Source organism: Brachyistius frenatus, unplaced genomic scaffold (genome assembly GCF_029030835.1).
Source record: "Brachyistius frenatus isolate BFR_SWC_R1_liver_20210118 unplaced genomic scaffold, ASM2903083v1 Contig_1, whole genome shotgun sequence".
Lineage (NCBI taxonomy): Eukaryota > Metazoa > Chordata > Actinopteri > Embiotocidae > Brachyistius > Brachyistius frenatus.
This window is the reverse complement of record NW_027210600.1, coordinates 5,717,394-5,742,734: the sequence shown is the minus strand read 5'-3', so window position 1 is coordinate 5,742,734 and position 25,341 is coordinate 5,717,394. Positions and strand designations below refer to the sequence as shown.

The window sequence follows — 25,341 nt, the reverse complement described above, 5'->3', positions numbered from 1 at the left end:
TCGAGTTATCCTCCCCTCTGCAGCCAAGGTTTTCAGTGGCCTCAAGCCCCATTATTGTGGCACATCTCATTCCTATCATCCTTCTTATTCTCGACATGGCGACATTATTACCACATTATAGCAATAATTATTCATAAAACATATTCACATGCAATTTTAAGGCGAGGCATTATGCATACTGCTCTGTCCCGGTAATGCATTTGATGGTATTTCTAACACAGGGCAACACCAGCACACAGGTTAGAACCTGCAACCTATTACTCATATTCAGCACTATTTCAGCCAAGGTTAAATGTGGGTATAAAAGAACATAGTGGTAATAATGGTGTCACGACTAGGGATGTATGTTAATGCACACTGCTCATTTCAGGCAGAATCCCCTCCAATCTACAGCACTCAGGAGTTTTCCTATCAGGCAAGCACTCAGTCAGCCTTTGGTTCATAAGTCCTCTTTGTTATTTACCAGGGCTTTGGCAGAGGCAATTTGCAATTCAGTATCAAAATGTCCAGTGCTTAGAACTACACATAAATGGTTTCAGACAATTTTATCGAATGCCAACCCGTTCTCATCCCAGGGTGTCGAATACTGCTGTTTTGTCACAGCTCGCTGGCGAGATACGAGCAAGGTGCCTTATGTTGAGGCAAAAAAAAACAAAAAAAACCCTGCGTGGTGGTTTCGGAAAAGAAAATCACAAAGTCACTTAAAATGACTATATTACATACATGAGAAATGTTACGTATATCACGGCACATACTACGTGCATTGCTAAGAATCAGTCAGCGTTGACTTTTGCTTTCTTACGGACACAAACAGCAGTCATCTGGGTGTAAGGTCTGTGCTTGATCCATCCAACCACTCCCAACCTCCACCTTACACAGACTTTGTCACCTGACATCCTTCATCATATCAGGTGGTCATGGCAGGGACGCCAAAGGGCACCTTGTGCGTATATGTGACGTCAGTAGCTTTGACAAAACGGCAGTAAAATACGCCGTAGAAATGAGAACAAGCTGCGTATGCATGAGAGCGCTCATTAGGCTCTTGCAAGGGATATGATGTGTTGTATTGTAAAATGCAGGAATGTGTCACCGCTATTTTGTTCTTTTAATTGGTAACAGTTATGACAGCTGCTATCAACCTCCACAGGATTAGCTGTATCTTGTCATCTGTGGGGTACATATAGCTGCAGTGGGAAAATGTTGTGAAAAGGCAGCTCCAGATACAAAGACCAACAGAAATAAATGGAGGAGCAGGCAGTTAGACAGAGCCAGAGGAAACTCAGGGCAGAGGGTTCAGGTTGTGACATGTTAATTGCTCTTCTGCAACCAGGTGAAGCAGAGAGTTGTCATCCTGTAGGGTCTGAAACTGCCTGGGAGTCTTCGTTCCACTCTTCTTCATTCACACCTGAAAGGTAGCATTGACATCAACAAACACACACATCTATGCACACAGACTATCACTGCCTGCAAAAGCACAACAGAATCTAGGTGTTCGCCATCCTAAAGGGCATCATGTCCCATCGCGAGTCCGACTCACTCCCACTGATTGCAAGCAAACTGGATGTGCTAACTTAGATCTACTTGTTCAGTGCAGTCTCACCTTTCAACGCCACTGTCTATTTATAGCCCTTTTTGTAATAGTAATTAGAGCCCGAGGTTTCTTCCCTCCAAAACATCTTACTGTCCAGGAAATGTTCTAGTACTGAATGTTGATGATGTTTTAAAGCCTTGAGGATGCCTATTAGGTCACATTTCAAATGATTACATACATGGAGTGCAAGCTTCTGGGCTCTGTAAGTAAGGCATCGCCACAGATAGGCTACAAGGCAAGAGGAGAGAAGTGACACTGCGAGGACTGGCTTACTAAAGGTCAGACTGTCAGCGCGGGGCAGCCATTCTAATCTCACCTGACCTGCCCTTTAATAGTGCAACATTATCTCCATTAGATTCTACAAAAGCGGCACTCCATTTCTATATAAGGGCACGTCCATATTTATTTGAGTGCGTGATTGAGTGCAAGTGTGATAGTGTTCGTTTACTTGTGTGTGTCTGTGCAAGAGCCTCACTGAATTTTTTTTCCCAGCTTGCAACTGGCATCCTGCCCAGCAGTAGGACAAGAGCCCTGACAACCTAGGCAATGGCAGCCAAGGGTAATAGCTGGGGTAACACCACGAGTCACAGAGGCAGTTCAGTGACTACCAGGCAAAAAGCAAGCGCCGAAGAGCCTGTAAGTGCCCTGTAAAAACTGCAGAGGACCATGACTACCTCTCGTTGAGAGGGCATCTAATTGTGTTGGAACCCATGTCATCACCACTTAGAGTAGTTTAAGATATGCCTCCACAACCCAATAGCTACGCACGCTTAAGTGAAGAGGTGGTGAGGACCTACCCTGGATCGTGAACACGTTTAAATGGAGCATCGTTTGATATAATGAGGTATAGCTTGTCTCTGGAGCGAACTCTACAGTAGATGGCACAGTTTTTATGACTGCTTTTAATGCTTGGCATTCTGGCTGTAAAGCTCTGTATTCCCAACGAGCTCTCATTAAGGCAAAGGCAGTTCAGGATGTTTCCCCGCTGTAAAACCCATAGTGGTCATTCAGTCTTCTCTCTTCCTCTCTCGTCTCTTTTTTTGTGTGCTTTGTCTTTTCATTGTGGAGTTTTTGTGAGTGAGGGGCGTTGGCAGTAATCTGCCTTTTTCCTCTTGAATTAATGAGATACAAAGTGTGAAGGAAACTATTGAGTCATTTCATCATTGCTTGTTGAGCCAGTGGGAGTCAGTTGGAAACTCTACATGTTTAAAAATAGGGACTTAATAATGTCTGACCTCCACTCTTACAAAGCTCTGCTTCCTCTCCCCCTTCATGGTGCGATCACCTCCTTGTAGAACCGTTGTCAGAGTCATTAGTCAAATCAACACCCAGCTTGGTTGAAAGTGCGGAGGAGGCAGTGTTGTAAGAGATTTGTGTTAAAAACATAGATTAAACCACATTTCTTAAATTTACGGGCACAGAAATGGACATTTTGGCACGAGCAAAGCCGACATGAAATTAGAAAAAGTGAATAAAAAGTAGAGACAATGCCGGGTAAGGGTTTTGGAGGGAGCGACGGGAGGAGCGGAGGGGTTCAAAGCTCTTCCACAATTGGGAGCAGAATTATGCCCCCAGGCAATGCTGTCGGCAAAAGAAGGTTCAAGAGGTGTGGAAAAAAGGAGAGGAGTAGGTTTGAAAAAGAAAAAAAAAGCTTTCACGGGGCTTCACAGTCTAGTAACCAGGATGTTGAGTTGGATGTGGCAAAGTGCCCCAGGGGAGGCCAGGAGCGCTGAGAGACAGTAACCTGAGATGAAAGGTACCTGAGCCTCGGCATCAAACCACTCTTGTGATCCACTGAAGAGTACGCCTTCTGTATTTGGTCGCTAATTCCCCAGTAATGGCCAGCAGGAGCCGTCGTCACAGTCTGCTCACGCTGGTGAGTCTGGTCTTGGTGTTCGCGAAGGACGCGAGTCAAAGCAGAGAGAATTTGAGTTTCAAGTGGCGTTTCTCAGTCAAACTTCTTTAATAGAAGTCCTTTTGCATAGCCTCTCTCGAAGGCAGTCCGTTTCATGAAAAGGGATGTTTCAGTTGCTCAGGGGAAGGTTCCTTGGGGGGGAAAAAAGATGCGTTTGCTATTTTTGAAGAAACGTATTGTGATAAACAGCTCTTTACATATATTGATCTGTTCAGAATGTATAGCCAGATTCCAAAGAGAAGATGCGAGAAATAAAAGGTAGCATTTTCAATTAGTTTTTATGCATTTTGCCCACAGAGTTTCTGGCAAACCTTTTCCTATCATTACCTTCACGTTTATATCACTGCCTTAAGTCCTCTAAATCCTGTGATGACTGCATCTCACACAGCTGCGCACTTTTATGGCATTTTCTAATGTACTGTAAATTACATAAAATACGACACGCTTAGTTTTCTGCCAACTCTTGCTTTTATATCATTTTTTATGCCATTTTGAATTCCCATTTATTTATTTGAAGGCAGATGTGATTTTATGTCCTCACCATGGCTGTAAAGTGCTACTTTGAAATGCAAATGAAGCTTTGATTGAGAGATTTTCATGAAAAGGGTGTTGTGTATGAGGTGGCAGCATGAAAGCAAGTCCAAAGGGGGACGTTTTGTGGTCCCGTTCGGGGGTCAGTGATGAATTGCTGCAGAACCACATAGACTGGTGGAGGACGCTGGTATAGGACACAATATTGAGCTCTGAACTCAAGTCCAAAGCATGATGAACAGATTTTACAGACAGTCTCGTCTGGTGTTCTCACCTTAAACCACACCTCTTATAAAAGTTGAATTCTCCTTTCAAACACACTAAAGCTTTTTACACGTTCTTTCACTACTTTGAAGACGTTGCCCACAGCTTTCTAGCTTTCTGGAAGTAATGTTTTTGTCCATTTAAGGGAAGATTTCAAAGAAAGGCTTTGGGAATCCAAATGAAATTAGAGGATAGAGTGTCTGCTTAATGCCTTATATGCACTTAAAGGTAGAGTGTATACTTGAAAGGTAATGGCTTTCTGCAGTCAAGTATTACGGTGGCTCCGGCACTGAAATGGATCTCTTTACTCCTGTCTTGACAGAGTCCTCTTAGTGAAGGTGTGGCATAATGTAGTTCCTCCTCAGGTCTCTTATCTCATGTCAGTGTTATCCTGCACACCTTGATAAAGCTTCCTTTCCTCCCTTGTCTTGTAACAACATTCCACTCTGTCTGACAGGTACTGCAGCTAGCGGGAGCCTGCCTCTCATCTCTCTATCCACACACACACACACACACACACACACACACACACACACACACACACACACACACACACACACACACACACACACACACACACACACACACACACACACACACACACACACACACACACACACACACACACACACACACACACACACACATATTTCCAAAAAGCTTTTTTTTCACTAATGCAGCAGATAGGGCTTGCAAAGATGGACATGCATTTGGTTTATTCCAAAGTGTATTACACTCATCACGAACACATAGCGCCGCTGACACGTTACAACCTGCTAACCAGATAAGGGTTAAGTAAAATACTTCCTAATGGAACAATGGAGACTGCCAATAAAGCCCTGGCATTGTTAGGAGGTGGTGACAGTGATCCTTTAGAAAATCCAACCTGAGACAGGTTTCCATGGAATTGCTTTGGAAATTGAACAAAGTAGGCGTGGCAAGTAAGGACAAAGGACAAAAAAATATGGATGTTATGGTCCAACGTCTGAGTCCTCCTTTTTGAAGCACCTGCCCTGAAAATGACACAACAAATCCTTCACTCGAACTGTTGTGTCAGTAAGCTGTTTTATGTGGCGTGGTGGCATTTGTGAGAAACGCATGAGAGCTTTGAGCTAAAAAGATGAGTCAAAAGTGAATAAGTGCGGTAGCACAACTGTGATTGGTGTTGCTGTAAGCGTCTGAAGCCACCTCCTGTCACTGTGTGCGTATGAAAACAGACATGCTGGAACTCCACATTTATTCTTTTTAAACCACATTTACAAGGTGAAAAGTTAAAAAGATCAGGCAACTTAAGATGATAATTGACATTCACCACTCACAGACAAACAAACAGTCATAAAACCAATATCACTTCCAATCCTAGTACAAAGAAAACATTGGGATTACACCTCACTTGACAATAGACAGGGCAGAGACCATCACTGCAACATTTATGAGTATTTATGGTAAAGGCAGAATGCCCGTGTTGCCTGTAATGGCCATGGCTGAGCCACTGACGTTGTGATTTAACCTGGCACTTTGGCGCTGGCGAGCCACTTCTCCAAATCAAGGCTAAGTGGCGGATTCATCAGTGCCCTGTCGAGATGAAACACTCGCCCGGTGGTGACACGGAGATGAGCCCCTGATTGGGACAAATACGTCTCCCTCTGGTGTCAGCTCTCATTCACCGGTCTGAGCGCAGGCTGAAAGAAAGACAAATGTTTTGATTAGAGGTCTCTTTCAATGTCACAGCAGCCAGCAAAGAAGAATGAGATGAGGCTGTCTCCAAGGGAAGCAAATAGTTGAAGACGATGAGAGGAAAATGGATGTCTCCACTGTCTGGAGGGTGTTGAAGGGGGATTCAGAGAAAGCTCAGGGAAATATATATATATATATTTTAATGAGGCTGCATTCCTTTTTTAAGAGGACTTTTTCAATTTCTTCTGGCTGATTGTAAAAATTTAGGATGTAATAAATAACGTGTTCAAGAAAATTGTGACATCGGTGATGTTAGTTACTCCTTAAGTGAGTTGCGGCTTTGACTTCACTGAAGATAGAAAAGTGTTTCCAAGTCTGTCTGTCTATCTATCTATCTATCTATCTATCTATCTATCTATCTATCTATCTATCTATCTATCTATCTATCTATCTATCTATCTATCTATCTATCTATCTATCTATCTATCTATCTATCTATCTATCTATCTATCTATCTATCTATTATCTTTTTTATCTCTCCATCTATTTTTCTCTCTATCTCTCTCTCGCTTTAGCTCTCTCTATCTCTTTACCTCTATGTATCTCTCCCTCTCTTCCTATCTTTCTATCTCGCTCTCTATCTCTCCATCTCTGTCTATCTATCTTTATCTCTCTCTACCTATTTCTATCTCTATCTGTCTCTATCTCGCTATCCCTCCAGCCATCCTTCTATCTCCCTCTCTCTCTCTCTCTCTACAGGGGCATTGAGAGATGCCTTGTAGTCTTCTGTACTAAGATGTGACTCCGTTATATCAAACCTGCTTCTCCCTGCTCTCCACATCTCGCACGCTGAACATCCTGCCAGCTACGATACCAATTTAACACAGTGTTATGTATCCCGATATTTCCTCATAAAGAACAAAATGTTTATGCCTGTGTTGCACAGCTTACTGGTAACAGAGCGAGCGAAAATATATACAACGCAGCTCAGCAAGAGACACATTGCCAGATATGGCAAGCATTTCAGTTGGATGCTGAAACGAGTAAAAAAAAAAAAGTCCAAAGTGCCCTCGCTGTTGTTCAGTTAGAGTTCCATGTTGGACAAAATATTTTTGTGAGTGTGGCTTATTTGTGGAGCCTCTTACCCTCCACTCTCTGCTTCACCTTTTATGCAAGCAATTTTGTTCATGATACCAAATAATTAAAAAAAAAAAAACATTGTATGTTTCTTCTAAAAAAAAAAGAAGGCAACTATGGAAATGAAATGTGTTTATTATTGATTTAAATATTTTAAACATCATAATTAAGTTGTGTTTTTAATCCAACTGGCAACCAATCTGAACTGAATAAATACCACCATTGATTTTTATTTTTTTATTTTTTTTTAAGAAGAAATTAATTAAAACCAGTATATGAATTGCAGACATTTCCCTAAACCTCCCACACACAGAGATCCATTGCTTTTGGCTTTATTTTCCAAGGGCTTTGATCAATTTCTTGATTTAATCTCACTCAAAGAGACAAAAATGCTCCAAGTCTTGAAAGTCAAGGTACACTTTTATCTTGTCAGCCCTACAAAATATGAGTTATGGCTGGACAAAAGCCAGTTTAATGCAGCTTTCTGTGCCTGTGACATATCATGTAATAGAAAAATGGGACTCTTGACTCAAAATGTATGATGTGCCCTATTGGGACTAAGACCCACTCTACACCACATCCATCAAATCAGGCACCCAAGTATGTTGTTAATGCTCATCATTCCACAATGAATATGATCAATCCCAATGTAGACCCACTTTGAACACCCTTCAAGGTCACTCCAGTACACAAACATATTCCCTTTGTGAATCATCAAGTGTTTTGATAGCCAAACAATGAGTAAACTCTGAAGTCTTCATGTGTCAGCAGTGAGACAACAGTGAGGCTGGCCTTTGGCTCAAGAGATAGGAAGCGATCAAGTGGGGAAAGTGGACAAAGAGAGTCGAGAAACAGAAGGGATCCTTCCTGTTTAATCAAGCCCCATCTGAACTTGCAAACTCCTTCTCCTCTCCATCTCCCTCACTCATTTGCATCTCTTTTATGTCCCTGCTTCCTATTATGCAAAAAGTACATGCTAAAAAAGTAGTCCGGTTTGCAAAGTGAGTCGCTCCATTTCCCCACACTTTTTAATCAATACCAGCCAGGGGAGGACGGTTATGTGGTGTTCAGTTGCATTTATGCTAACTAGAATATTTGAACTGTTCTCTTTGAACTGTAGTTACCTTGGAAACCAGCCCACAGGAGTCACTGTTTTATAACAGTAATTACAATCAGTGCTCACACTCACCCTTGTGTTTACAGATGTTTGCATACAAATATAAAGTCATATACAACCAGTGGAATACTTTGGTGTATTCCAGAATACTTGAGAGACTGACATCCATGAAGACCTTTAGACTTCACTTCAAGCACACTCATCCTTTATCAATCACAGAAGTTAAAACGGATTTGTTTGTTTTCTGCTGTGGATTTTTAGAAGAAGAGCCCTTCCGCGATAACTTGATGACCTTTACACCCCATGGTATTAGGGGTGCAGACTGGGAGAAAAGATTCAGCTTAGAGAGATTTAATAAACCCTTTGTGGCCCCTGATACTCCATCGTCTGATGTCCATGAAATCTCACTTCTTCTGGTCGTATAGCTGATGATAAAGCGAGTGCCTGCAAGGCCTTCCCGCTGTTGCCATTTGTAATTTTTAGAAGTCATCATCGGAGGCGATCCGTCTTGATTGTGCCGTGGCAACTGTCATGCTCCACTAATGCACAGTGTGAAAGAGGGCATAAATGCAGTGTCTTCCGGCAGCACTGATGTTTATCTTCCTTGCTTCATGAATTTGCATTCCCACAGACAAAATTTACTCATAATGGCAGGCATCACAGCGCAGATAGGCTCGCTGTGTTATCAGCCTGTATGCAGTGTTTGTTTTACAAGTGGACAGGCAGGAAAAAAGGATTTGAACAATTTGATGAGGAAGGCAGATTGATAGTGTTGTGTGGTGGAATATGATAGTTACTTACAAGGTTGGGCACCACACAGAAGAATTTATAAAAAAAAAATAATAATAAGAATTATGTCTGTCATCTAAATGCCAAGTAACTTAGCGACAAAAGTATACCTCACACGAACAAAAACAATTTCACCGAGGTATCTTGATCAATCAAACATTATTGGAACAAAATCATAATCCAAACAAAGCACTCAAATCAAACAAGGATATAAATTTAGATTACAGCCTCTTCTTCACACTCAATTATTTTTCAGTAAATTTTAACCAATAAAATAGGTTCACCCAAACAAGGAAGACAGGGCAAAAAAGGCATGGAGGAGAAGAAAAATAAATGAAGGAAGAAAACGGACAGACAAAGCTCCTTCCCAAACATGGTCCGGGGATCAGCACACTTCCTCAGAGTGATTAACCAGGGTGTAGTTGAGGTTAGGTATGTTGTCCAGAAACTGGATTAAGTCTAGTTATATCCTCCCTTTCCTTCATGCTGCTCTTGTCCGTTTTTTGTTTTGTTTTGTCCCTTTCCCTGGCTCACAGCTTTGTCTCATTTATCTTCTCTGTTTCCCCATTTCTCTTCCCTTCCCTCCATGAAGTAAAGGGCTATGTCGCTCTTTTTTTTCTTTCTTTCTTATTTACCTTTCTGCCACAACAGTACTCCTCCACTAATGGGCCTGATAGAGCTTTATAAAATATTCATTATTGGTTACTATTGTTGTAACATTGGCAGCTGCATCTGAGGGATTACATTTTATACAAATGAAGTAGCCCGTGTAACAAAAGAAATAAGGCATCTTTCCATATCACAGTTTGTGTTAAAACCTTGGGGAGAGCAGGTTGAAAAATGTTGAAGTCCAGCATATGAAAAGAAACAAAAACTAATTATTACAGTGAATACTACATTGCCACCCAGAGCCAACTTATGATACATTCTGTGGCATATATTCGAGACCTTTTCATTCCTCTCTGAAGGTTTGTTCACTGTGTCGTGTAATTCTAACTTTTCATAAGACGTGGAATTCAGTTTCTGTCTGAATGGCTTGAGTTTATAAAAGACGGTGGGTGTTGTAGCTATGATATCTTTTGTGCACTGGCTGTAAGTGTAAAACTTCTTTCCTTGCAATTGCACAATGTAGCATTTGTGTAGTTTCAGAGATTTATTTCACTAAAGGGAGATTAACAATTCATTTTCAGTCACTTTCATTTGCAGAATTGGAGCCTGCACTCGCTGTGCCTGCTGTCATCTGCCTTTCTGCCACAACAGTACTCCTCCACTAATGGGCCTGATAGAGCTTTATAAAATATTCATTATTAGTTACTATTGTTGTAACATTGGCAGCTGCATCTGAGGGATTACATTTTATACAAATGAAGTAGCCCATGTAACAAAAGAAATAAGGCACGGGCCTGTTTAGGACCGTGCTTTGGCTCTATGCATCTTCACTTATTGTGTACTAAATGTGTGTTATTAGAAATATGCCACATTATAGTTTTGATAAGTTCAAAGTGCTAAATGTCAAGAAAATGACCTTCTAGTTGGCTGATTAACTCTTATAAGCAGCAGATCAATCACAGCTAATCACAGTTATTGGATGACTTCTGAATTTATACTGTGAATAAATTCAATTATCAAACAGAGCTGACTGAAGCATGACTTTCAGTGGTTATGTCTGATAAGTAGTTGGCTCTTTTCCTGCCAAGTTTCTGTCACACATTTGCAGTAATGTTGCTTTAACACCTCTGAAACTGGGCTTGCTTCTTTTTTTTTCCCACATTTTACAGAATGCATTAATCACCAGTCTGAAACAAATTTTCACAAACTTGGAAGGGAGTCTTATTACCACAGGCAAGATGGAAGTCATGCTTTTGTGGTGCTTAACTGACAGTCAAATTAACTATTATGCAGCAAATAGTTATAGTGCAAAAATCCTTGCCATTAGACCTAGAGTGAGATTGAGGGAATAGACAGTGGGGTTGTGGCCTTATGACTAATCAGTGCCTGGTGGAGAAGGGCGTGGAACTGCTTTGCAATTTGCACTTTGCACATTCATTTAGTTGGATAAATATTTATATTTCAAGAAAGTAATTTATATTGCAGGGAAATTGTGTTTATATTGAACCATGTCTAAAATAAAACGAATGAGGTGCTTTGACAAGTGTTGTGTAGTGATTTACAGAGCTTTACAAAGGGTTGAAACAAAGAAAAACCCGGTCATATGGTTAGAAAATGTAGTTTTCTGTCTCCCGCTGGGTGCGTCCCCTTTGCGTGCTTCAAACAAATGGATGAGTTGAAGCTCCCGCAGGGAGAGAAGATAGTATTTTTTTTCATTTGACTTCGGTCCTGGTGGTCATTACCATACAATATAAGTAGCTTGATTTAGTCTCTTAACATAACACCTTTAACAAGCAGCCCTGTGGCAACACTACCAGTGCATTAGAAAAAGATTTAAAAAAATACCCCCCACCCAACACACACACACACACACACACACACACACACACACACACACACACACACACACACACACACACACACACACACACACACACACACACACACACTCACTCACTCACTCACTCACTCACTCACTCACTCACTCACTCACTCACTCACTCACTCACTCACTCACTCACACTCACTCACTCTCATATTCACACCAGTTCCTCTCTCTAGTACTTCCACAGAAAAATACCAGCAGGTTTGCCATAAAAAAAAGAAACGGTGGTCGCTGGCTACCAAATAAAAACACATAAGACTAGCTCACCCACTCGTCCATATTCTGACGCTCTCCTGTGCTTCTAAATTGCCCAGGCCAGAGGGGTAATAGTTTTTGATAATGATCCCGGGGTAAGCTTTGGTGCTGTGTGGCCACATGCTGCACAGACAGCATGCTGATTATTTCTGTGAAGTGTGCTGGATGTGTGTCCATAATGGTAATTTCCAGGCCTGATTGGCAAAGAGCGATGAAATTGGGGGCAGTTAGCACTGAGGGAAAAATAGAGCTGGAGTGTGTGGAAATGCAGCAGTCATCCAATGGTAAACAAATTATCTGAAGTGAAATGACAACATTAGGCATTGCAGGGTGCCGGTCCACATTACGAATGTGGCTCTGTGCACAGGTTTTAACCACCTGCTTTTTTACACCATTTCAAACAACTGGGCAGTCCTTATCAATGATCCCTGGCATCACCTTCCTAAATGCTGCAGGGTATTCAATCAAACTCAGCATGAATCCTAGTCTGTGATTTGACGGACTTGTATGAAAGACTAATTCAAATGTGTGAATGTAGACAACTTTAAATGGTTTTAGCATGCTTTAATGTGGATAATTACTGACGAGTTGTGAGTGAATCTTTTCTTTTTTCTGTGATAATCTCAGATTCATTTGATGATGTCACGGAAAGTCTGCACAACCAGAGATGCCTGTTAATCTATGTGCGCTAAAACCCCATGTTGACAATTGTAGTGATTCTGCTGGAGATGTTTGAAGAATCTCTACCGTGTCTTTAAGGAAAGGTAGTTGTTAGATAATAGGCGGATAAGCTCCTATGAAAGATTTGTTCAAAAGCACGACGCTCGATTTAGCAAATCCAAAGAGCTGAAGTAGAACATTTCTCCGCTGCTGTCACTAATCTCTTCAGACATTATATGAAAACAAACTAAGTTGTTAACTTTTTCTGAAGATCTATTCATAGTACAGGTTTGGCTGTTGCCGAGTGAGGAAAAACCCACTGGGGCTGTCTATCGTCTCTAGCGACAGACACAAGGTGTCTGTTTCTGCTCCGTGTGCCCACACATTTACTGAACCTAACCCCAGAAGTCGAGGCCCATTTGACTCGAAGCAAATTGGCATGTTTAGACTGTTTTCCATTTTATTTATTTATTTAACCAAGCTCCCCAGTAAACTCCATTAAAATGCTCTATAAAGCATTATTAATGTGGATCTCCTGCTCTGTGGGCACCTGAAACAGTCCCTCTCCTCCCTTCTTATTACTCAGTGATGGACACTAAAGCGAGCCGCTTAATTCTTAATTGCGCTTTTCAGTTCTGCAAAATATTTTTCATGAATAAGTGAGGGGACGGGTTGTCGCCGCTCTGTTGCGTGCCACGCCTGGCAGGGAATAAAGACGAGGTAGATTAGGTGGCATGTTTTTTTGCCGACACTGTGATGCCCAGCGAAGGATACATGTGGCAGATGTGACACAGATTTATGCGTTGCAGGAGGGGATGGACGGATGAACGAATGTAGCCACTTTGATGAGAGCCCCAACCTCCTCACACACACCACCCTCATTTCTCTCCCACTATGGCCCTATGAAGACACATTTGTTGCAAAACCCAGCCAGGCTTTAAATTGAATGAAGGAGGTCACTTCTTAACTGCTTAAGTGACAGGAACAGGCTGGTATCAAGTTAGGTCTTTGATTCTCTTTGTCACAGGTGTAGTTTAATCGTCCTTCGAGGACATCTGTCTTGGAGTGGCAACAAAGGAAAAACTTTTCGGAAAATGTTTTTTTTTTTTTAAAGACAACCTGATTAATACAGAGGCGGGAACAAGTTTTAAGTGTCAAATCCCATTTGAAGATGCGCATGTTTGAAGTCGCCTTCACGCTCCCTGCGCTCTGGGTTTCAAATCACATGTTCTTCCCCTTTTTGTTTGTGAGCAGTCTTTTGGATTAAGGTGTGCTCAAACTTATTTGCTGGTGTTTTTTGTTGATTAGTCTAAAGAATAATCGGATCATTATTGTGTCCTTCCTTTTGTTCTATTGCTATGTAGCAACCATGCTCTGTGTGGCAGCTGTGATTCTTCTGCTTTGGGTTAGGAGTCGTTTTAAAGGGTTATTCTGGCAATTTAGTTTTCCAGTCATGATGTCATGGATTTATTTGAAATTCCCAGTTTGGATCAAGATTTAAAAATTATCGATTCTCTTAATTCAATATAATACCACCATGTGATAGTGGCCACATAAATGTTTATGCGCCTCTAGTTTGCGGCACAGGGTTTTTCTTAAAGGGTAATTTCACAGATTTTCAACAGATTTGCTGTGATTATAGAAGGGGTAGTCTTTATAAATGAAATCATATTTTAATGTAACCAATGCTAAGATATAAGTGTTCACCGGGAAAGCCAACCTCTACTTAAAACTGTCAAATATATTTCCTTGTTTTTGAAGCCAGGCTGAAGCTTGTCCAATAGCAACGGTCAGAGGAGCAGCGTTTCAAAGGAACAGATCGCACAGCGTTCTGGGTGTTAGACTGGGTAGTAATTCCAATGAATGACTAGACTGATCTTGATGTACAAATTAGGTGATTGACCCCTGAAAGTCATGCAGCTTAAGTTCAAATATTTGTTTACAATAGTTTTAGGATAAAGTGGGACCCATAATTAGCATGAAGTTTTACTTTTAAATTAAGTCTGTGTGCAAACACGGACTGGGAGTTCTTGACAGCATGGCAGGTAGTCTATTTTTGTCTTAAGTCCATAGAAGGAAGAGTGTCCATATAGGTGGGGTGTTGGAAGTATGTAGGCATGTGAGATACCCAGCAGCGAGATCCCTCCACCGTTTGATAATATCAGTTATGACTGAGCAGATACAGGGATCCCTGGTGTTTACCATGTTTTTGTTTTTGTTAGCAAGACAATAGATCTGTTGAGTAGCTGTCGAAATGTTTGCGTGCTCCACCTGCGTACTGACTGCATAGCAGAGTATAGCTGAGATAAGCTCGTCACGTGGGAACACTGAACAGAGCTGTCGAGCTTTGAAGGGCAATACATGTGGCGAGACAAATTCTTATCGAGCCCGCATCAGCCTACATGCACTGTACTTTTACAGGCTAAGAGCCTGGTTAGCCAGGAACAAGCTGTTGAATCTCAACATGACGAAAAGCCCGTGCTTTGACAAATATATATATATAATTTTTTTTTCACTAATATAGGTTTACTAATAGACGTATATTCAAAACGAGGCACTGTGTGAATTAATATAAAAACTTGTGCTTACAACTTTAACAAGTTTTCCCTCGCACAGAATTCAGTTCAAGGCTGAAAAAGATAACTTGGGGATTCTACTGGCATTTTCCGACCAAATTAAAATCAGTTTCTTGTTTGACAACAATCTTTCCTTTGTTTGTGGAGGATACGTAATTTCTTTTGAAAATAAAACTAAGCTTACAACAAAGCAGGGAGACACAAAGATGAAAACGCGCTTCCATGTCCCATGCAGTCTTTGCTTTGTTTATTATTGTAATTCACTACATGCTACTCTTCTATCACATTTTTGTATTTGCGTATGATTAAGATGAAAGTGTGTGTGTGTGTGTGTGTGTGTGTGTGTGTGTGTGTGTGTGTGTGTGTCCCCGTGTGTGTCCGTGTGTGCATGTGTGTGTGTGTGTGTGTGTGTGTGTGTGTGTGTGTGTGTGTGTGTGTGTGTGTGTGTGTGTGTGTGTGTGTGTGTGTGGGTGTTTATGTGGGTGTGGGTGTGTCTGTGAGCCCGTTTCAGCATGATGGTAAAAAATGCTCCAGTTTGTACAATATGTGTGTCTTTTGTTTGTGCCAGAAGAGAGAAAAAGGTAGACAATCAGATCCAAACAATTGAACTTGGAAGTTTGAAAATAAGAGATAAGTGTCAACAAAACTGTCTCGGTGACGTGAGGGAGCAAGTAACACTTTGAAACGTCGCTGCAATTTGCGCTCCCAGTGCAGCATTTAGAGTATTTGTATGAATGCATGACAGGGTGTGTGTGTGTGTGTGTGTAGGCTTTTGTTGATAGGCAGCCTACCAGTGTTTCTAACTACACTCAGTACCTGCTCCCCCCCATCCCCTTCTACCCCCCTCACACACACACACACACACACACACACACACACACACACACACACACACACACACACACACACACACACACACACACACACACACACACACACACACACACACACACACACACACACCTCTACCACCACTGTACCCCTCCCCATTAACACTCTCTCTGCCTCTAATGGAGTTCACTGCACACTACTTTCCGCCTGAACACGCCATAGAAGAGTGCAGCTAATAGCAGTTGCACAGTTGGAATACATGAGTGTGAGCTCCAGTTAATGTATGCCGCTAGAGCAGTGTTGGCAGACAAGATTGTGTTATCTGCTGTGGTGTGTATGGGCCCAGCCCATCTGTACGGTGACATCCTTCATAAATGAACCAAGCTGAGCTGTGACGGCTGTCTCTTAGACTGTGGTTCAGTCCTGGAGCTGCACTGACATCTCTGAAGCATGTACAGTATCTTATCTCTGTATCATGAATAGTGAAAGGAGGTGCCACATTTGTATATCACCTTTTAGGGTTTCTTTCAACACGAGTTTGACAAGATATTTGAGTGAAATTGGTGAAAATGGACGTATTGTGCACTTTTTTTTCCACCCTTTCCTCTGCATTTACAACACTGAAAGCAGGTGTTTGTAAAACCAGACTTATCCTCCTCGTTGAGCTTGAATGTTCAATACCCTTTTCTCTTGATTACATTAGAATAACTGATTTAAATAGGTCGGTCCTAACCTTTCCCTTCTTCTTTGGTTCTTAAGGGGCAGAGGCCATGTTTTCCCAGCAGCCACAGGACCTGGTGGTGGTGGCAGGCCAGCCTGTGACATTACCCTGCACTATCCCAGGATACCATGGTGTTGTCCTGTGGATCAAAGACGGCCTGGCACTGGGAGTGGGCAGAGATCTCTCCGGTAAGAAGCAGCATTTGTCGCCTCGTCATCCTGCATTTCTCCATCACCCTCTGTTTGCTCTATTAATTGCACTGATATAACTGTCATATCTGAATGGCTGCATTTTGTCATCTGAAGCCCCCACATGTCAACAAGCTAACCTCTGCCAAATACATCACAGAGGTACCATAATAGTTTGTTAAAAAATAAAATATACTTTACATGTGTATTAATTTTATCACTCAACGTGAACAAATACAATCAAAAATGTATTTCTGTCTCTGTGTTTTATGCACTTTAATTTTCTATACTTTGTGTTTAGCAGAGAAGCACAGAAACATTCAAATGAAATGCGAAATCAGTGGTTGCACTGGTGTTGTTCCGGTGCTTCGGGCTGCTAAATGGCTTTTTGAAGAGTAGCTGGCGTCCTCTAATTACACTGCACCTCATGCATGATTGTGTTAATTGTTTAATTTGGAGTAAAAGTGACTGCCGCACTGTCATTTAGTAGCTTGTTGTTCCACCAATGGAGGCTTGATGTATATTCATGACATTGATGAATTTCAAGGAAGCTCGTCACTCCTCTAAATAAATATTTACAACCTTTTGAGCTATTGAATAAGAAAATCCATAAAATTGCACTACACCTGCATCATTTATTAAAATGATTATTAAATTCCCCCAAAACAGAGATGAATTTGAATGCTTACCCAGCCCTCCGCACACAGCAGAATGTGATACAGTGTAAGGGCACAGCCTTTATTTTCGAGCTCTCTAATTGGCCTCACACACCTCCCATCTGTGACCACTGAAAAATCTGCAGTTAATTGCAATTCAAGGCGCAATGATGCAATATCCAACTGTAGCTGTTTCCAAAACACAGCCGTCTCTTATGATCACGACTGATTAAATATGCATTGCACTAGAGATTGGGGGTCCTCTGCCCTCTGACCTTTAGCAAATGCTTTTAGAGGGCCTCCCTGTCACCGATGTGGCCTGTAATTAAACCTCAGCGGCCGTCAGAGCCCCAGTAAAGCCATCCTATTCTCTCTTCAGGTCCTTATCAGGCCCAGGGGAGGCTGAGAGGTAGCTGTAAACAATAGTCCTGCAATCTTCAAGTCTCCTTTGGAGGAAGAGGAGGCAGGCAGGGAAGAGTACTTATGATTGCTCGAGAGAGAATGAAAGAGAGAGGCAGGGAGAGAGAGAGAGAGAGCACAATTTTATTCAGGGTCAGGGTGGGGCAGATATGTTTATCCTCTTCTATTTCATTGATTTAACAAGACAAGGCGATTGAGATTAAATCTTGTTTCAGCAATAGGCAAAGTCCGAGGAAGGAATTGAAAGAGAAAAAAGGAGGGAATGTTGGGTCGCCACACTCAAGGGTGCTACCATGCCGTAGATCAGACCTTTAACAACACATCAATGAATAGTCACAGACAGGATGCAATAATCCCGGCTCTCTCCACAACCATTCTCGCAGTGTTATAAAGGCACACGGCTTTGTATGGAGACGACTGGCCACCCGCCTGCATACGACAGTTTTCCAAAATCAACAGTGTCATACGGACAGTGACAGAGTGGTTTCTATTGAGACAGATGACAAAATAAAATGCTCAGGCACAGCTGTCCTTTTTTATCACTCCTGCCTACCTGAACAAGTAATGCATGCAGCAGTAAAAGACTGACGGTACATCACTGCAAGATGTACACAATGAGAAGGAAAGTGGCAGCTGTATACATAAAAAGTGCGCCGAATCCTGTTGCATGAAGCATTTCAATAATATAGGTCTGCTCGACTATTCATAGAAAGAAGCTGCGTTGGCAGCGTGCTCCGCCTGGGACCTGTTTCCATTCACAGGAGCAGTGATTAAACTGAGAGAACTCTTTCACCATTCAGCGCAAGAAATCACAGCACAAAAGCCAGTGATTCCTATCAGTCCCTGAATTTCCTCTTCATTCCCTTTTGTGTCACGCTTTTCCAGTCTAATTAAAGAAAAGTAAAGTAGCCCCACAGCAGCATCGACATACCAATCAATGTCATGAATATGCATGACGTTGGATGTGTCTGTTGCACACGGTGACGGTGACAATAGACAAAGCAGCTGTAAGTGAATCCTCCTAGAGGAGGAAGATGGAGAGGGAAATGTTTGTACACATTATGCCATGCACTTATGCATAAAGGAGACCGAGCTCTTGAGAGGAGAGACTGACGGCAGACCTTTAGAAGCAAGCGTTTGTCACTCCTGCCTCTCAGGAGAGCAAATTAAACACCAGTCACCTGTTCACAGCTGCAGCAAACCTGTTTCTATCCCCTAGTGGTTTCACTGTGGGAAAAGTGTTTGAGGTAAACGCCATAAATCACCAGGCCACGCCTCAAGTAGCCGTATACACACACACACACACACACACACACACACACACACACACACACACACACACACACACACACACACACACACACACACACACACACACACACACACACACACACACACACACACACACACACACACACACACGTGCACGTACACCATTGATTCAGCCTCAAGACAAATCCATCCCCCCCCCCTGATGGATTCATTACTCCTTAATGGGTCTATTTTACATTGTTTGCTTTGAGTAACACATTGTGTCTTTGAAATTCACTGAGATCTAAGATCAATGGTCCTTTATGGGTACACATCACATGTGCAGAGGTGATCAGTCTTTGTGTGCCAGTGTAATTTCAATCATATTGACATGATCAAGGTGCTTATGAAGAGACAAAAACACATTACAGTATGTTTGTGAAAATGAGATTATAACATTCTAATTATTTACTATCCGCTGCAAATGCAAATTACTTTTCCTTTTGGTATCCGGCTAATGCACAGAAATAAAACCGGAACAGAGCCATGTCCTCACAAAGCAGAATTAGTCTTAGTCTGCCAGAGGCACACGTGAGCTAACTGGCAAGATCATCTGTTTGTGTAAGAAAAATGTACATGGCTTTCTACCTCACTACAATTAAGACGAGTAAAACAAAGTGCACATGAAGTGCATTCTGTTGCCGGAGCAGGTACGGTGAAGCGATAGACTGGAGTCAACTCAAGGTCACATCATTCAGATTTGCGCAATGATCATTACCCTTGTGATGCGCAATGGCATTATTGCTTTGAATCTCATCAATGAACATAAAACTGAAGCAAAATGGTTCTCTGGGTGACCTTGTGCATGTAATGATGTGTCCTCTATTTTAGGCATTACTCTGAGCATGGGAAAAGCAGAGAGCTCCTCTTCAGTCATCAGTTATTTATGCTATTAATGGATGCATTTAGTTGTGATAAGGTCTCTGGTAACCCTGTTGCATTTACAGTCTTCCCTCTATTCCTTAGTGCAGAACACATTGTTGCAAGGAACGTGATATCCAAAGAAAGGGGATATTGTGTCATCACCGTGACAACCTTTCCCCCCAAAAAAACGTAACACCTTTACTCATTTGAGCAAACTTGCCATTTATTTGCCTTCCTCTGTTTGTCCTCTCCATGGCTTTAATGTTTTATGTTTAGGTGTTCTTTTGTCCTTTGTCCTCCTACTGTATAGACCCTGAAGATTAAAGGCTACACGTAGGAGGATGAAATGCAGAGAATGGCTTAATCGGCTGTAACTCACCCCACCAGCATATAATGAGGCCCACTTCATGCTCTATTAAAGGCTACTGGATTCAATGAAGCAACAGTCAGTAATTGGACGTTGAGCATACGATGGGTTTTTGCCATAGACATATTCAAGGACTTAAAAGCTGTTGTAAGGCTGCCCAGTTTGTTAAACTTCTTCTGGGTGCTAAAACATATAATCAGACTGTAAACCCTCTAAAATGAGAGACTCAAGTCTTTGAGGGTAGCTCTGAAGTGACTCATTGGCTCGCTGTTACTGAGAAATCAATATTTAGCTCCACAACATTTGTTGGAAATAACCCAACACTAGTACGGATAGACTTTGTTGGAATGGAAATGGTATGGGTAAGTCTAAAATATGAAGTGGGTTTTTTTTTTTTACAAAGTGAGCCTTTTGTTCAAAGTGTGGCCTTGTTCTCTTGTAAAATTCCCTGATTCCAGCCCTCTAGTTTCATTATTGATCAATTACATAAGAACTACTGAAAAAAGCAATTCAAAGCTGGAAATTCTTCATGTTTTTTAGAGTACAATTTTTATGAACAGACATTATCCATAATAATTAGAAAGATGGAGCGAGAGGGGGAAAAAAGAAAAGCGATCTTCAGAGATGGGCAATTCCAAAAGCATGTGAAATACCCCACAGAGCTTCCCGGTTAAACACATTATTCTTCCTGCTTATTTGCCCCCATGGAGGGATGCACTCCACAACACACTCGCAATGCATATTTCGATAATAGTTACGGGGATATCTTTAAAACCATCTCGCTTGACTTGTGTAAAACGCCCAGGTCTCTTGGATATTGCTCTGCTTTCTTGCATTATTAAACTATAAATCATTTCACAGAGCAATGCTGAAACAACTCAAAGTCGAGCTGTTCCTGTTTACGGTTGCAGTAAAACATCATTCTGCAGAATGCAGCAACCACCACAGCAGCTCATTAACGTTACCAGAAGTGCTATAAAAGCCTGTATGAAAATGTATTGTGAGTGAATTAACAAAAGAACGATCAGACGATGCTCACCAATAAAGTCATGTGTTCCTTGCTATTTAGATTACCTGCTATTGTAGGCTAGTTCACATGCTGTTATTGTGCATTGTAACATGGACTCCTTAAAACTGACAATTTATCAATAAACTGTATCATATAGGAAGACACACATTGTTACATATCCCAAATACAATTATCTTTTTTGTATTTCCTTTCTGTTTGTTGCTGCCGTTTGTATGACAAGCTTAAAAATGACAAATCTGCCTCCTTACTCTTGGCAGATGAGCAGTGTTTTGATTTTGAAGGTGATTTAAAACTAACAAATGTGTTTGCGCCTGCAGGCTATCCTCGTTACACAGTGATTGGCGACCACGGTTCAGGAGAGCACCATTTGCGAATCCAGCGCGTTGAGCTGATGGATGACGCTGTGTTTGAGTGCCAGGCCGTCCAGGCTGCCATGAGATCCCGTCCTGCCCGTCTCACTGTGCTGGGTAAGTCAGAACTGAGCACACACAGACTCCAAACAATACCACTGTACTCACGCCAACCCCCACTGACATCATTGGCTCCTCACTCCCTCGTTACTTTTTAAGTGTTTCACTCTAGTTTTTTGAAGTGCTTCAGAGGACTTAAGGGGAAGTTATTTATATTGACTTCGCTATGTGTGTGAAATCATTACAAAAAAAAACTAGCATCTTTTGTGCCTTCTATTTGATACAATACTGTGAAGAGCTCCTAGGTGATCAGAAGGGAAACAGGACAGTTAGCTCATAAGGGCCAGACTCTACCATATTCAACCAAAAACAATACTCTTGAAGCTAAACACTGGACAGCAGCTCGAAAAAAAACGGATGCTTTACAACAATAAAAGTATACGGTTTGTAGTTCTGTTCACTTTCCGCCTGCAAGGTAAACATACATACACGTAAACACACAAACAAAAGCATTCACAAGCAGCCTTATCCAAAATATAATGAAATAATCGCATTGAATTCTGAGAACAAAAGATAGACTTTTATTTAAACCATCGGAAAGGAATTAAATCAGTGGTAATATTTTACATTTGGTTGACAGTGTCAATATGACTGCACTTTTACAGACCCTTACATTACCACTCTCATTTCCTTCCTCTGCATGCAGCCTCCATTTTCATTATTACTGTCAGCTTGAGAGGTTACAGGCTCTTAATTAAACTTTATTGGGTTATCACTCAGTGTTGCCATTTCCGCCTTTTTGGGTAGCACTCGTCCAACTTCTGGCTCACGACTCCTTCTCGGGCCCTTCGAGCGTTCCGCTGCCTCTCACGGCCTTCCTCTCCTGGACAACAGATAGCCGGAGTCCAAGACAGAGCATAAAGAGAGCAAGAGGAGGAATGAGCAAAAAGAGCGGGGAGATTGAGCGGGGTGTGTGCCGCGCAGTCCTCACCAGCGACTGATCCGACTTATTGATCCAGCCTAATGAAAAGTGAAACTAACGATTTGTAGGGGGAGAAGGCAGCAAGAGAAAGAGGGACGTGGAAGACAAATTGCAGCAGAACGTTTCTCCGGCTGCCAAGTCCCCTGCAAATGGATATAAGTGAATAATTATGGATACTTCCATCTGAGAGCTAAAACTGTCTGTTGCGACTGCACTTGTCTTTCACTGTTCTTTCTACATCTTTCACCGTTTAGCTGCTCTGATGTAGAGCTCTCAGAAATTTTGCCATTTGATCATCGTGTCAAACACTGGAGGGAAAAAGGAGTGACTGACAGTTCCTACCATTTCAACATGGTCAGTGTCAACGGATTTGCTTAGTTCAGCTTTAAACTAAATCTTCATGTGGGGCCGTTTTGCTTTTTACATTGTTATCAATAAAATACGATATTTAATGCTGAATTTCACAGGAACGGCTGCGTCCCGTTCCAACTTCGACACAGCCACCGAAGCTGATCGTTGCCAGTTTAGACAGTGCTTGTGATTCCACCAGACGTGCCGCAGCGTGTGTCTGTAGCATCCAAGAAACAGCTCAGTGCTCCGCTTTACTAAAAATGCGTGCATAATTTAGTTTGACGAAAGCCAGACAGAAGCTGCGTTGAGCTGCACCGAGCAGCTCAGCTGGGCAGGAAGTCAGACAGAGATACTGTATAATAAGGAGAATCTAGTCAATTTTCACAATTAAACACTCCTGATCCTACCTCACATCACTACTAACCCCCTTTGGTCTTTGAAGTTGGACAAGAAATGCATTCTCCTCCAGCTACAGGCACTGTGGGTGAAATACTTACAAAGTAAGCATGAGGTTGACCAACTGTATTAACAATGTCTATTGTCTACAGTACAAAGTAGGAAATAACAACAATAAACAAACAGACTGAAAAATAAGCAATTCAACAACATAGCATAGTTTGAGGCACTAAAAAGCAAAAAAAAAAAAATTGACCAAATCAGGAAATAAAGAAAATCTAGCAGACAAAACATTTTGCCTCTGAAACACTCCTGGTGTGAAGCTGTGCAGTTGACAGAACAAAATAGCGTTGCAATATCATAGAAACCGTGCCCGGTGGAACCCATGGGTTCGCATTTCTGTAAGGAAATTGCCATTTCTTGTGAAAACATCCCCAGACAGGAGTGAACCGTTGCCATGACTAGTGGATGCAAATAATGATTTGCATTTAGTTTTTGTTTTAATCTCCTTGGAAAACTGTGATTTTCTCATTTGGCAAAGTATTCACTGTCTACTCTAAGTAATTAAAACAACGAAACATAATTTGTAAATGCTTGACTTTGGACTGCGAGCAACATATGTCCGCAGTCGGCCTAACTGTATTTCTATAAGTAACCAGCAATGAGAAAGGGGAAGCCTTTATTACCTATTTAGCTTATTGAGGTTGAGAGAGTTTATCATTACTCCCCACAAGCCTGAATAGAAGGTGTTTGTTTAATCCCCTGCCAAGCTAGCTGACTCCTGAATTCACTGCCAGGGAGAACTCCAGGCTGACGTACACACAAGGTAATGGAGGAAATGTATGCAAGGTCTGTGTCACTGCAAACTCCAAGCTGTCAATTACTTGCCAGTGGTGACAGAGTGTGTCTATCGACTTGGAAGACAGCTATGGCCCCACACACACACACACACACACACACACACACACACACACACACACACACACACACACACACACACACACACACACACACACACACACACACACACACACACACACACACACACACACACCCCTCCCTTCTCTGAACTGACAGCAGAATAAATCTAAAACTCTCCCCTCCATCTTTCATAACTCAATATCAGCCCAAACTCCTCCGTGCACCGTATCAGAGCAACCGCTTTCCTCTCGACTTTGATAAGCTCGCAAATAACAAAACACAAATGTTTACTCACATCAGCGCCAAAGAATGGAAATTGTATGTTTTTCTGCTTTGCTTCTTAATGGTTTGAGTTTGTCCTTGAACGGCCCGTGTTTCACTTGAGCCAAATACGCAGCAGCTTCGACCTTAAGTGAGCAAGAATATGTACGGAAATCCTTTGTTTCACTTCCATCCACTTCAGTCAACACTTAAAGAGGAAGAGAAAGGTGGTTTAAAAAAGAAACACTGACCGCATCAACATTTCTAAACTGTAATGAATTTCTGTCATCAAAAAGCTGCAGGAACTAAACAGACAGTGACGTTAACCCGTCCAAGCATGTGCACGGCTCACTGGCTAACCCTCAGATGCCAAAGGAGAATCAAGGTCTTGTGAATTAGTCATGAAGGAAGAGAATGGAGGGTTTCAGGTCCAAAAAAGACCCCTGAGGCTAATTATATCCCTTGCAGCAAGTTGGCACCTCTCCAGACCTTTGCTCTAATCTTTCTACCTCAGGTTGGGGACCACTAGAACGAAGCAGAAGGAGATCACTGTTGTTTGATTAAGGTCTTTGGCTAAAACACCTCATGGAAGGTGTTCTATTTTTTTTGTAAATCTGGAGTGTGGT

The 25,341-nt window shown here is 41.9% G+C and overlaps 1 protein-coding gene across 11 annotated transcripts in view; it reads left to right on the top strand.

The window, feature by feature from the left end:
- Positions 1–25,341, top strand: part of kirrel3b (kirre like nephrin family adhesion molecule 3b) — a 156,264-nt gene that overhangs the window by 79,933 nt on the left and 50,990 nt on the right. For all 11 annotated transcript variants that reach the window (XM_069714436.1, XM_069715253.1, XM_069715174.1 and 8 more), the window contains 2 exons: positions 16,597–16,746; positions 21,712–21,861. In XM_069714436.1, coding sequence (XP_069570537.1) covers positions 16,597–16,746; positions 21,712–21,861 — 300 coding nt within the window. The remainder of the gene's footprint in view (positions 1–16,596; positions 16,747–21,711; positions 21,862–25,341) is intronic.